The 14,724-nt window shown below is 37.6% G+C and overlaps 2 protein-coding genes across 3 annotated transcripts in view; one reads left to right on the forward strand and one right to left on the reverse strand.

Moving 5' to 3' along the window:
* The first annotated feature begins 713 nt into the window (after nt 1-713).
* Nucleotides 714-9,007, forward strand: pax9 (paired box 9). Its single transcript, XM_086003354.1, is given in 6 exon segments — nt 714-936; nt 2,013-2,645; nt 4,528-4,676; nt 7,008-7,233; nt 8,639-8,707; nt 8,710-9,007. Coding segments are annotated over 6 exon segments (1,128 nt in total). The 5' UTR covers nt 714-932; the 3' UTR covers nt 8,757-9,007.
* A 422-nt stretch (nt 9,008-9,429) lies between these two features.
* Nucleotides 9,430-14,724, reverse strand: part of slc25a21 (solute carrier family 25 member 21) — a 730,433-nt gene continuing 725,138 nt past the window's right edge. For both annotated transcript variants that reach the window (XM_086003353.1, XM_086003352.1), the window contains exons 8-11: nt 12,179-12,343; nt 10,842-11,023; nt 9,873-9,925; nt 9,430-9,731 (exon numbers count right to left, since the gene is read on the reverse strand). In XM_086003353.1, the coding sequence (XP_085859479.1) occupies nt 9,670-9,731; nt 9,873-9,925; nt 10,842-11,023; nt 12,179-12,343 (462 nt within the window). In that variant the 3' untranslated portion in view covers nt 9,430-9,669. The remainder of the gene's footprint in view (nt 9,732-9,872; nt 9,926-10,841; nt 11,024-12,178; nt 12,344-14,724) is intronic.

A 14,724-nucleotide genomic window follows, 5' to 3' on the forward strand; every position in this document is an offset into this window, starting at 1 on the left:
AAGCACTTTATGCTAATACTACACAAGCAATAATTCTTCATGTATAACGTACCTACATTTTATGAACGTCATTAGATATTGCCTACCTGATTACCAGTAGTTAAATGTAAATTAACATGGGAAGCTATTTGCAATTATTTATTCTGACAAATATATATTACTCCCATTGCAATGGAAGCGCAAACATTCTGATTAGTAATTTGTTATTCCAACATTGATGTATACTCCGTACTGGTCGGCTGTTTATTATTTATTTATGATGCACGTTATTCCAACAACAACACAAATATCAGTGTTGGTACTTTAATTTGGAGTAACACTATTTAAGTGATGGTTTATTTCAGATGCCGTTTCGTTTTTAATTAAAAAATCAGTAGGCTTACAATGGTTTTTTGGGGGGGAAAAGAATTTACAATGGGAACTTACCGGCTGAATGAACTATTCCGTTCTAAATAACAATACTAGCTTGATACAATTTACAATTTATTGATTTTTTAAGGTAGTATTTCCTTCACATTAATAGTCCACCAGAAGCCACCAGACGTTGGTCAGCCCGATACTAATTTGTATGACCAACTTCCAGGTAGTGTTGCCAGGTCACCTCCGTCCACCAATGAGGCAGTGCTATTTTCATTCTCCCTCCCTCTTGCGTCATTGTCATGGGCGTACCTATGGTGATTGGCAGACAGAGCGTGTAAAATCCATTTCCCATGCTGTGCTTTGAAATGCAGAACCGAGCCACCTCTCCCGAGGAAAAGGGAAGCACATTTACTCTATACATGTTCTTCTGCAACTTCGAAGGTGAAATCAGTTACTAGGCAGCATTTACAAGCGGATCCCAAAGCAATCTGTACTACAGGGGAATTGAATTCTATTTGGAACGCGTTCATATCCAGCAGGAAGTATTGAGGATCACTGGTGTAATAACTATCATGGGTAAGTAGTTTCAGTCTGTAAATTTTACATTGCTGTCAACAGAAGCACAACCGACCATTAAAGCTAGCACTAACTTATTTTTCAACTGTTTATATTAATTGAAAAGACATGCTAGTCAGTCAAGTTAGTCACGCCTAGTTAGATGATTACATTTTGGGATGTTTATTTTGTGCTTAGAGGAAGTAGACAGACGTGTGTGGATGTATAAAAAAGCAATGTTTTCCATACGAACATGTATCTACTGCGTGGTCATCTTTTTGCAGCGTTCATGAGTTTAAGGACATTATGCGTATGGGTTTGTACTGACAAAGGGTACAATAATAGCCAAACGGTCCAATCAACAAACACGGTACACCGAAAGAACAGTGAACTGTTTATAGCTTTTAAACACAAAAGTTAAACATTCCTGGGAGTTTGCATTCCTCTTTTAAATATGATAGATAAATGCACCCTGAGGGTAAATAAAGACCGGTGTCTAACTTATAGCTGTGTTTCGAACCTCAACTTTAATTAACACTACCCTTACGTTTTATTTTAGTCTAATGATTAGAGGAATGAAAACTGTCGCCTTGTGACATGAGAATAAAATTAAAATTCCAAGAACAAATAATGTTATGGTAAATTTGGTCGTGTATATAACAGAAAATAAAATGAGGATTAAAGAAAACAATCTTACATGAGGTTAATTTAAAAATAAACCCTGTGCCATTTTCGAGCCTTTCGAATAAAAGTTCCTGGCGGCTGAAAAAAATATTTTCCCAAAGAGAATTACACAGAAGCTAGCGAGCACAGATGGCGATCACAATTTGCACTATTGTGCCTATTCTTCGTTGACTTCTATTAGAAAACGTCAGGAATTGTGATCGTAGTCAATGTAGGAGTTTGAGTCGAATGTAAGCGTTACACTGTATAGGCCGACAGGACGGATACGCTCCATAAACGTAACAAAGTAGAGCTTGTCAAATATTGGTTAACAGAACACAAATACATCCGCTGTCTGGTTAGATGCTGGGTTGTAACCTGTAACTGTCGTGATTTTTTTTCTGAATGCGTCCTCTTGTTCTGTTCCACACCAGAGCCAGCGTTCGGGGAGGTGAACCAGTTAGGAGGTGTATTTGTCAATGGCAGACCACTGCCTAATGCCATTAGACTGCGGATAGTTGAACTGGCCCAGTTGGGGATTCGACCCTGTGATATCAGTAGACAATTAAGAGTTTCACACGGCTGTGTCAGTAAAATCCTGGCTCGGTACAACGAGACCGGTTCTATATTGCCCGGTGCGATCGGAGGCAGCAAACCCAGAGTGACAACCCCCACAGTCGTCAAGCACATCCGAGCATACAAGCAGAGGGATCCCGGGATTTTTGCGTGGGAGATCCGAGACAGACTCTTAGCCGATGGGGTCTGCGACAAGTACAACGTCCCTTCGGTGAGCTCCATCAGCAGAATCCTGCGCAACAAGATCGGAAACTTGTCCCAGCAGAATCAGTACGAGTCGAGCAAGACTCCAGCGCACCCGCCTCCACAATCGGCTCTCCAGTACAATGCAATTTATTCCTACTCCAGTCCCATCACAACGGCCGGAGCTAAAATGCCATCGTCGCCCGGTGTGCCCGCAATCCCAGGACACATGGGAATTCACAGGACCTGGCCTTCATCGCACTCTGTCTCCGACATCCTGGGTATTAGAGCAATAATCGAGCAGCAAGGTAAGCTGCAGCACTCCAGTACAAGGTCGTTCAGTACAAAAAGGCCAAGCTAAAGCAGCTACAACATCAAGCCTTTTGTTTGTACCTGAGCACTTACAAAATGGTTGTGTCTATAAATAATAAAGAATCCCCGTTCACTAAAAATCCAGCTAACACTGTTTCCCACTCTAGTCTTAACCTCACTGTTTCTGTATTTTCCCGACTGGCCACATTTTCCCTCCATATAATAACAAATTGAGCACGAATTTGTAAAAATCAAAAGTCGCCTTATATAGTGCAATCTGTTCACTAATTTGGAATTAGTAGCTGTTCCCGTGTAACCCACCAAGACTAAAGCGTCACCTTAAATTGAAAGTATTGTTGCGTTTTTGGTGAAACAATTTTAAAAGTACCCATTTTACCAAGTTGCATTTTAACTCTTGATAAGAGGAGGCAAGCGAGGATTTGAAAGCTCCATTCAGGTCAATTACGTAAATGCACGTTAACCGCTCTCGAACAGTCAGTTTTCACAATCTAGTTAACAATACAAAACAAAGCCACGTCGCTTCCCACAGAAAATGTCCACTCTTATTGTCAAACGACATAATTATTTCCTCTGCCACCGATCGACTGATTAGAATGGTCTGCTATTTACGCCTTGCAGTTTTTGGTAGTTGATCACCGATTATATTTAAGTTTTTCGCGATTATTTGTGTAATAGGAGCATTTCTCCAAGGCCCAGTTGATTGCGAAATTAATTAATACATTAATTGTCAAATATAGTGGATTATTTTGTTGTTTACTGATATACAAATAAGCATTTCTTTCGGGTCGGTTAATTGGAAACCTATAACTGTTGCCCCTCCTAAATCTCAATATAATGCATTTTATTTGCACATACAAAACATGTAATAAAACACTTGTTGGAAAGTTGCATCCAAACAATGATATGTTAGCTTCAGCAATCGCCCGATTTTTATTCAAAACAGATTAAGTAGATGTGTCATTTTTACTCTGCAATATAGAGATGATAATAGCTCACGCGCACTATAGAGCGACCTGGGAAATTATCTGCTATTAACTGCCAATATCAGTTTTCTTTTTTGAAACCATCACGATAAAATATCTTGTCCTGGGACTGAGAGGAAATACATAATTAAACCTCCAATTGCATTCCCTACGTAATAATGTATTGCTTCGGGCTACAACCCATTACGTAAGACCACAAACTGCATAAAATGAATTCTGTAGTTATGATTTGGGAAAAATCAAGTGAAATTTAAGTAGGAGGATTAGTAGCTTGTTTCCACTGCAAACAACCACGAACATAAAAGTTAGGACTTGATGCTGAAGAGATCAACTTAAACTAGACATGTCTTCCTTGAACATTTGTTGAAACATCGATAGCTCGTATTGAGAAGACGTACGATTTGAAAGTGATTTTTTTTACAGGAATTAACTTAACAAATTAAAGTACATGAATATTTGTAAAATATAATTTGCAAGGACGTTGGTTACGCGTATGTTTCAAACAAAGATGGTGACGTTTCAAAATGCACTGTTGGGAAGTACCGTACATCAGAAATAACCTTCAGACTCTAACAGCAAGGCAATTTGTGGAAATATCTGATGTTCAACCGTTGGCTCCCTTGCTCATTAATGTGTAACATGTTCGATATGATCCAGACCGCTGAGGAGTGCAAACCGGACTCGATCAAATCCGAGAGGTTTAACAGTAATGAGTAAATCAGCTGAATAGTACCCCAGCAAACTTCATCAGGCCGTCTGCACCAAATTAAAAAAAAAATGCCGGAATCATAAGGGCGGAAACAGAGAAGCAAATATGATGTCTGCTACAAGTATTCAGATACAAGTCATGTCATATAAATATTTTTGTTGTTAGGTGCTATTCCTATTAGTGACAGTTCTTCCTATCCTACTAAAGTGGAGGAATGGAACAGTATAAACAGGAGCCACTTCCAGTCCTCAAACCAGTCTGCAGTGAATGGACTGGACAAGTCCCCACTGGAACAGGAAGTCAAATACACTCAGGTAATTGTAGCTTGCCTTTCCTCTCAACTAGACAGATTACAGCGTTTACAGAACTGCAAACTACAAAAATAAACACGTTTCAACAATTACAACCCATATGTAATTAGTATTTTAAATTGTAATGACTTTTACATAGTGGGAACCTATAATTAATTTGTAAGATCACGGACGAGGTAAAATGTTGTAGACATTTTTGAATCAAAAGGAGTAAAGAGCGAATATGAAAATACCATCTATTTGCTATTTTAAAGGCTATTAATCGCGTTGCTGTGAAGTCGAAATAACATTCAATTTCTAGCACAGACGGAAATGCCAAATCGCAAAATGAGAACAGAAACATGTAATAAACACATTAAAAGTAGTCTGAGATATTTAAATATAATTAATAGTTTTATTGCCAATTGTGGGATCACAGCACACGTTGCTAACAGAAGAAATCCAACTGTTCACTAACCAAAATAGATTGGCAATAAACACACTAAATATGGACAAAAATAACCGAACTTATCTTTTATACTAATTTAAGATGAACACTAACAGCATTTCTACAATCTGGTGCAATGACTATAAAACACCAGTTGCTTGGGAATGGGGGAGAGAGTCATTATGACTGATTTAAACCAATAAAAACTAATGGTCTTCCTCGGGATTGTATTGTTTCACAAATATCTCTTTCGAAATGTTAGCAAATCTTCGCACCAGTTTAGAATTAATTAACTGCCCAGAACGGGACGAGGAAAGTTTTGTAAAAAGGGGTTACTGTAGATTTATACACGACTGTTATAAAAGTCTGGGGGTTGGTGGCATTGTAAAATGACATCGAACGATTAACTGCTCAGCGCCTACAGGTATAGCCACAGTTTTTAGTATATTCTAATACAAATCTGTGTCAGAATTTTGGCACGAGGGGTTTTTAATGAATGTAATTATACCCCTACCCCGATCGCTCAAGACAGCAGTGTTTTGCTCGATTGAAATAATACAACAATGACATAGTCCAACTAGCCACATCTCGTCTAGAAAAAAATACCGATAATTAAAAAGAAAAGGAAGACGGCGGTAGTGATTCAAACCAAGCACCGACACCCGAAACACAATATAATGCGTTTTATGGTAGAAGAAAGAACAGTTAGTTGTTGTAACAGTGAACCGTTCCTAAATACTTTCCAAGATAATTTCTTAAAAATATAAACAGGCAGAGGCACGGCCTGTGCTTTTTATCAGCTCACTTGATTGTGTCGAATAGGTTTAGCGGTATCTAGTTGTAGGCAAAAGTATTAGACTTAATATAGTGCAACTAATTCAACTCGATTTATCTGCTATCAAAAACGAACTAGATTACAAATAATCACATGGCGCATTTTCAAATAATAGCATTGAATAAATCGATGTTTGTATGTTCATTTCACATTGGGTGTGTTCCGGCAGGTTTAGAGCAGCAACAATGCGGTCATTTGCTATCTATGTGGCTTGCATTATTCTGTTGTTGTGCTGTATTATTTTCAGTTGTATTTGTGCAGCAGCACAAATCATTCACTTAATCATATACAAGGGGGAATACAGGATTAGTGTGCATTCAATAGTATGTGTTAGGTTCCGCATTTTTGTTTAACGGCACTGCATTTGGAAGCATTACGTGGGAGCAGTCACCATTGTGGTGTTCGCCCTCACCTTGTGCTGGCCTTCACTTTGCCATTTTTTTCATATATATCATTCTGAGTGTTAACGGCTATGATTCACTGACAACGCTCAAACATTTATTACACATTAACACGTTCGCCAGCGCACTCATGACTTTTTAAGTTGAGTATCTTTTTGCTGAATATTTTAAACAAATACTATCAAAGTATAATCTATTACTTATTGTAACCATGTCACAATTTCCTATCTTTTAGCAGTTATTTAATATACATTAATATATAGTAAACATACCGAAATATGTTAATTTTTCCGAAGTTACATATGATCCCTATTTGTAGGTTCATCTCACTTTAAAATACTACGCCCAGTTTTGCATCAATTAAGGTTACCTGATATTTCCACCAGATGACTGTAAATGAGATCTTTCTCGTATACTATCAAGACATAGTTATAAACAAAAACGTTATTTTTTAATATTAAGTCCACTACCTTTTCAGATTTGCCAATATGTGCTAAATTTTACATCAAAATTATCTAAGTTATAAACTTACTCCATTATACTTTTAGTGATTTAGTCTTGGTGTGATTGGGTCGTATGTTGTTAACATAATAATGAAAGAATACATAGTAATTTCAATTGATAATTTTTATTTTCATTAAATAATTTAATGATCAATTTTTATCTTCCAGGGTCCTAATGGTCTGCCTACAGTTAGCAGCTTTGTCGCTGCCCCAAGTATGGCTCCTTATCCTCCACCTACACAAGTATCTCCCTATATGACATACAGTGCAGCTGCTGCCTCCAGTTACATGGCAACCCACGGCTGGCAGCATGCAGCTGGCAGCACACTACCAACTCACAGTTGTGATCTTCCCACACCACTGCCATTCAAAAGCATTCACGCAACTAGAGAAGGTAGCCACTCGGTTGCAGCCTCTGCATTGTAGTACACGATTAATTACAATTCAAGTCTTAGTGCCAGCATCAGAACAAATATAGTCCTAAACTTTGATAAACACAGACAGGAACAAATACCTGTTTTGTGGCAATTTCAAAAACTTTATTTTGCTTGCTTTTATTTAATGGGCTATTGGTTTCTGAATCTCTATAAAATACGAGCACACCCCCTCACTTTATCACTGTAATTATGTCTTCTGTGGGACACAGATGATAACATAATTGGCATTTAAAGAGCAAAAGCCTGAGGATTGAATCATACTTATTTCACCATCCAGAGACGATGAGATCAAGAGCTACTTGTCATATCACTATGTGGCTGAGATGCTGGGTGGAATCCAAAGTAAATGTGAGCATTTTCATTTGAAGAAGAAAACTCAAATTCTCCATCTTGCCTTCTCTTAGGCCACTGTTCCTAGCATTCAATCATGGAGCAGGATTGATTGTAGTCCTATAGAATAATTATAGTTTGGACAATCCCAAACTTCTGGCTGAGCAAGGAAGTGTGGTGGCAAGTGCCCTGTTAAGGGAGGGTGGCAATATTACTGAAAATAGGCTATTAAAGTTGTCAAAAAAGTAGAATAAAGTTAAAATTTCAGAGGGACAGATTTTCAAAAATTCATGCTGTCACGGATATTAATAAGTTGATTAATTAGTTAAACTATTCACAAGTAACAAAAACCATTCAAAACTGTTATTTCTTGATTCAAATTCAGTTCCACAGGCTTTCCTTTTATTAGCTTATCTCAAATATTTTGCAAACAATGGCAGATTACTGGAAAGCTATCTAATGTGTTTATTTTTCATTTGAATCATTTATATGCCCATAAGAATTAATATAAAAGTATTCTATAATGTGTTACATTGTTTTTGAAATGTTTGGGGGGGAAACAATGACAAGAGTCTGCAAAGAAAAGCCTCGTGAACTTTAACACAATTCCTAGTAATTCCATTGAAAATCTGTTCCCAGGTATACCCTTTGCAAAATTTAAAAATAATACAGATGTGCTTATATATATCATCACCTTCTTCTGTTAAAGGAATAACATTTAAGTAACTGGACCTAGAGAATGAGGCAAAGTATTGTAATTTAATTATTTGGTTAAGTAATAATCGATGGTAGGGAGGATTAATTATGGAACAGAGACTTTCTTCTTTGTAAATACAAATAAAATGGCAAAATTTATTTTCATATTATTGTGTAAGGCTTTTCTCCCTGACTGTTACTGTTGGCTTTCCGGAAAACATATTCATCGATGGCAGGTTGCCCAGGCACTTGAAAAATTGGACATTCCTTTATTATTTTATGTTCATACAGTAGAAGGTTCCACGTTTTTTTATGAAGGACATTTTCTTTCTTCAGCAGAGGACACAAAGCCAAACAACCCTCCAAGTAAATCTACAGGATCCTATGTAACCTCACAGGGTCATTACGCAGCCAAACACAGCTAGGGTTTAAAGTTAGCTATTCGAAGACCTGAACAAAAAGTCTTTAAGAAGTTGATCAGAAGGTTCAAGCTTAATGTGAAATCTATATATGGACTCATACCATGGACCTGTAGCATAACCATTGTGAAATACAACTTCTGCTCTAGTTAATGGCTATAGCACTGACCCTACAATTCAGGTGAAATGTTAACATGTTTTCCTGACAGTTTCAAGAAAGTTTCTGTTTGAAATGAATGTACATCAGCTCACTGTGAAGTTTACATCCATGTAAATAATCATTTTTATTTGTAGGCATAATGGTAGTGGTAAAAAGTATGAATATAAAATTTATTTAATGGTAATTAGTACTTTATGTAGCAAACATCCAGTAAACTAGGGCGTAACTGCAATTGGGCAGCCACACAAAGATCTGTACTCCAAGCAAGACATAAAAAAATCTATCATTCGATATTGAAACCATAACCATTTTCTTTTTAAGTACATTAATTCTACATGTTTCTATTGTGAGATTAGTTCACTACTCTAACAGTTTCTCTCAGCAAAGCCTTCTATTAAACCTGTTCTTCAATAAAGTTCAGGATGGATGTATAAAAAAATTAAATCATTTTAAAAAGGATGTAGATCATTAGACTGTACCTGTATATATTTGTAAGAAAGCCTTTTATTTTTATATATCTAAATTAAAAAAGCGTGAATTACAAAATATTTGTTTTATTCAGAAATGTAAAAATTGTACATTTTTACTTAATCATTTTAGGCTAATTTATTGACACGAGGAAATACTTTACAATTATATAATTTTGTTTGCTTTGAATACAGATTCCGGTGAATGTCCTCTGAAAAAAAATAATATTCTGCATGTTTACACAAGTTTATTGAGGGCACTGTAACATGATGTTTCATAAGAAAATACAATCGTTTCAGTGCTATTTTGTTCTGTTTGAATCAGAAGTTTTCCTGAAGCCAGGCAAATGAATATTCATAAACCAAGAGCATAACTGCACCTCCTGGAGACAGAGAGGGATGAAAACAGAGAAAGCAATCAATGTAACTTAGTAATGGATTTTAAAAGTACAAACTATTGAAAACAGTCAAATGTTTTTAATGCTAAGATTTCTGGTTAGAGTATATATAAGTACTCAGATTACCTGGTCCTAGTCGCATGATCTTAGGTACCAAGCCTTTGTACAATGCGAAGAACCTAGCAAATGGAAAATGTATTTATTTGTTAATGTAGCTAACAAAATGCTCTAATGTTCGCTGAGGAATTCTGTTAAGTAATAAATGAACATATTCTTCAGCTCATCCTTTTCCCCTTTTGAACTACAAGCTGCTGTAGCACATTGCATTTAGTTCTGCTTTTAATATGCTCTGAAACATGGGTGTAATTTCTAAATACATAAATGATACAGCACAACTGAAAATATGATAGTGAAAATCATGGTCCAAGGTATTTTTCAAAGTTACTTTTACATAATTTCTCTACAATTTTACATTCAACAACTGAACTATGCACTGTGACAGAATTTTCACACATTAAATATATTTCAGGAAAATGTGACTAATTTGATCTAAAAGTAATTATATTTGCCAGAGATTTAGTACAGACTTTCTTAAAATAATTTTATTTTCTTCAGCCAAGGAACAATTAAAATTACATAGATTTTGAAAATCTGCAACGGGGCACATCTCAATGTAAGTCCCAAGATGTGAATTTCCACTAGTGTCCCTCGGGGTTAGGGGAGGTTCCCTAATTTGTGTGGCAATGGTGAGTGCCCACATCACTTAGGACAGATCTCGGGCACCTGCCTACTAAGGAGGCCAGAAAATCTGGTCAAACAGGGCCCTCGCCAGGTGGGGGGGGGGGGGGGGGATGTGCTGTCCCCCCAAAATAATTATTTGTTGGCCCCTTGGCTTCCTTCTAGGTGAGCTGCTTTTAAAATGAGAAAAAAAGCTGTGAATAAAGGCCAAGTTTCTGGCCATTCCGGTGGACTCCCGCCAAAGTTATGGAAGGGATTTTCAGGGCCATATGTTTTACTAGAGAGTAATTGCATGAAAACTTACTGGAAGTGACAATGCTAAGATGATTCAATTTTTAAACTAAAAGGGACTCTTACCCTTCCTCCCTATAGATAGTCTTGATGGAGCTAAAACATGTTCTGTATTTAATCACTCCTGGCTTAGGCTGTGGTCCTTGGATTCTGCTCTTTGCTACATCGAAAGGTATGTTAACACAAGAAGCAATCGTTCCCGACAATAATCCAATTCCAAGTTTCCTCAAGAACTCCATTGCTGGGTCCTAAAAAGAAAACATCAACATAAAATTTGTTTTAGGCAAAAAAGAATTACAATTAATCAAAAATCTACATGGCACTATGTTTTGTTATTCTACCTAAACACATTAAGATTTCCCATACTCAAGCTCACTTTCTTGACAATCATATTGCCTGTGTTTTTACACATGTTCTAAATTGCTGAAACACACATTTCCTCACACAGGATTTATAAACAAAGTTCATAAAAAAGACTGGCTTGGCATATGGGGATGATTTGTATAATTAGGCCTTACAATGTACTTAGTATTACTGTATCAAAACATGAGAAATCCAAGCAACCATATTAGCTAATTGACCAGAATACTTTACAAATGACAGCAACTTCCACCATGAAATCTACCAAAATACTGATTTGTACATGAGATCTCCATATGTTAAAAAAAATTTGATCCCAGTGTCCTGTGTTTTTGTTCTCTTTCCTGCATGCTTTCCTCTTCAGATTTTCTTTCATGTTTGAGTTATCCAGTCTATCAAGAAGTAGAAGTTTCCTGTTATTAACAATCCACATTAGTTCAATTATAGCAGTGACTGAAGTCTCTTGTATTTTTGGAAACCAGCAGCAACTAATTTAATTGACCCAAAGGATTTTTACAGTACACTCCTACTTCAAAATACTGCTAGTTTCAGACTTTTGCTGTATACAGTGTTATATTTGTACTCTTAAAATGTAGACACTTCAGTAATATTTTAGGTTGATATATTCAAATCACCACTTTTTTCTGTTTTGTGTTAGTAATTATTTATGCAGGCCTGTCATCCACCACATTTTTACAGACAATTAAATATAATGGTGTGTAATGATTTACACTTGCAAAACATTGTATTTCAATGTAATGTTAGTTATGGGCAACTTTTTGGAACATTAGAAAACTAAATGATTGGTACAGAAAAGCTATGACAGATGGTCAAATGATATGTTCTTCCTGAAGGCCAATATAATTGGGGCATTGTAACAGATGTATTGCCTTAGTTTGAATAAAAGATTTGCATGAGGAAATAGAGTTGCACGAGAGTGAAAGGAACATGAAAATACACTGCTTACGTGCACACTAACAATTCCTAGTTTTTGATTTTTTTCACTATCTAATATTGGCTATTGATTTGGATCAAATAATTACCTCATTTACAGGAATAATATTTTTCACATTGAAGTAAAATCCAAAGTAGATCATGTTAAATACACCATGTCGACCTAATGTTGCTGTAAGTCCCTTGTTCAGGCCCCGCAGTCCAAAACCCTGAGATCGGATTATTTCACGTGCAAAGGCAAATGTGGATGGCTGCTGTATTGGAACAAATGTCATACAAAGTTATTTTTAGGTAAAATAAAAAATCTAAAACAAAACTGCCTTCATGTCTTTTTTATCCCTCTTAAAGAAGTGAAATATTAAATGGCAAAACTGATGTAGATTGTGATCCAAATGCAAGATGCAACCTTTTTAATCTGAGAAGATCTCCTGCCGTGTTGCTAATTGTGCCAGATGGGAGATTAGAGATAGATCAGGACCTGGGACCAGAGGGTGGGAGCTGGAGCATTCAAGATGGTTCTAAGTAGGAGGAACTGAGCATAGCTGGGGGCAGGTGGACCGAAGATAGGCTAGAGAGAACAGAGCAGAGTTTAAGTAATCGGGAGAGGAGCCTCAGCAGAAGTAGAGGCCAAGCCAAGTACCGATAGAGAATTGAATAGGAGAGGAAGGAAAGGGGCTAGGAACTATCATGGCTGTTCAAAATGGGGTGATTAAAAAAATTGGATTGGTTAATATGGACAGTGTTAGAGGTTCATTGTAATGCTGCAATATTGGAATATGATAGATGCAAGATTTCAAATCATTTTAACCATATAAACACCAAAACATAGACCATAAAATAACACCGTGGGATATTAGCATACATTTGTCTGAAATTCCTCTTCTCCATTATTTTACTGGAGGTGTTCACCCTTTTATATTAAATATGTCAATGCCTCCACTAAAGTAGCAGGGAGTGGAATTTTGGATGAGCACATTAAACATTCATATGCTGGTATCCCATACATATTATCAGAACCATAATCACAAGCTCCTGGAATTTCCACAGGGATTCTCCTGATCATCCACCTGAACAAATAGAGAATTGGCGAAAACAGCCATTTACACCATTTCTGCAGGATTTTGCCAATCTTCCACTGAAATTACCATGGGAGATCAGGAAAACTGCAAAAATTCTAGCCCTAGCTTTTTATCAAGGAGGAATTTTAAGAGACGATTTTCCTGTTCCCTCCTTCGCCTGAGTGGAAGGCAGAGTGCAATTAGAAGTGTGCTCCACCTGCAATGACCTGAACTTGCCCGTATTTCTGAGTTCAGATGATTGTCCTACCCTCAATGTGGCCCAGAACAGTCGCACCCTGAGAAGGCCTTGAAATTAGAAATGGAGGTGGAATTACAGCTGCTGCAGCAGGCCTCAGAAGGATGCAGCAATAGGAATGGGGACTGCCTTCAGTACCTTCTGACAGCTGTCCAACAACAACAGCCAGAAGATACATGGCAAAACTGTTAAAAAAAAGGTTAAACTTACACTTTTAGACCTCCTTTGTCTTTCTGCCTACACCACTCAGATCCTGATCTGAGAGTGAGCTAGAGACAAGACCTACCACTAATATCTTTTTGCTGTCTTTTAGCCCTGGAGGAAAATGAGGCAGGAAGGCCATTGCCATCCCCTCCTGCCTCAGTGCCACGACTGCCCTGTGTCTGTTGTACGCACAGTTAGTATTCTCCTCTCTTCATCGGTGAAGCTCTGGAAATGCTGGGTCAACATAAAAGGGGAAGCGATCCAGGATTCATGGGCCTCCACTCTTTGTACCTAGGAACTGAGCATTCACCAGGAACACTGGAAAGAAAGCTCAGCCTCTTAAATTGTGTAATTAAAATATTAACATGTACTCCCTCTGGCTTTGTGAGTAGACAAACAACATAATGTGATACTGAGCCATACAGAACAGGAAGGTCCCAGGTTCTGTCAAGGTTGAGTTAGCTGTTGTAAACTGAGGCACAGCAATTCAGTATCCCCAGGCTTAGAAACATAGAAACATAGAAGATAGGTGCAGGAGTAGGCCATTCGGCCCCTCGAGCCCGCTCCGCCATTCAACGAGATCATGGCTGATCATCCAAACTCAGTACCCTGTCCCTGCCCTCTCCCTATATCCCTTGATCCCTTTAGCCTCAAGAAATATATCTAACTCCTTCTTGAATATATTTAATGAATTGGCCTCAACTGCCTTCTGTGGTAAAGAATTCCACAGGTTCACCACTCTCTGGGTGAAGAAATTCCTCCTCATCTCTGTCCTAAATGGCTTACCCCTTATCCTTAGACTGTGACCCCTGGTTCTGGACTCCCCCGCCATCAGGAACATCCTTCCTGCATCTAGTCTGTCTAGTCCTGTTAGGATTTTATAAGTTTCAATGAGATCCCCTCTCATTCTTCTAAACTCTAGCGAATATAAGCCTAATTGACCCAATCTCTCCTCATATGTCATTCCTGCCATCCCAGGTATCAGTCTGGTGAATCTTCGCTGCACTCCCTCCATGGCAAGAACATCCTTCCTCAGATAAGGCGACCAAAACTGCACACAATAATCAAGGTGTGATCTCACCAAGGTCCTGTAGAACTGCAGCAAGACATCCTTGTT

This window comes from Somniosus microcephalus, chromosome 12 (genome assembly GCF_052327205.1).
Source record: "Somniosus microcephalus isolate GS21.2 chromosome 12, FLI_Smic_1.0, whole genome shotgun sequence".
NCBI lineage: Eukaryota > Metazoa > Chordata > Chondrichthyes > Squaliformes > Somniosidae > Somniosus > Somniosus microcephalus.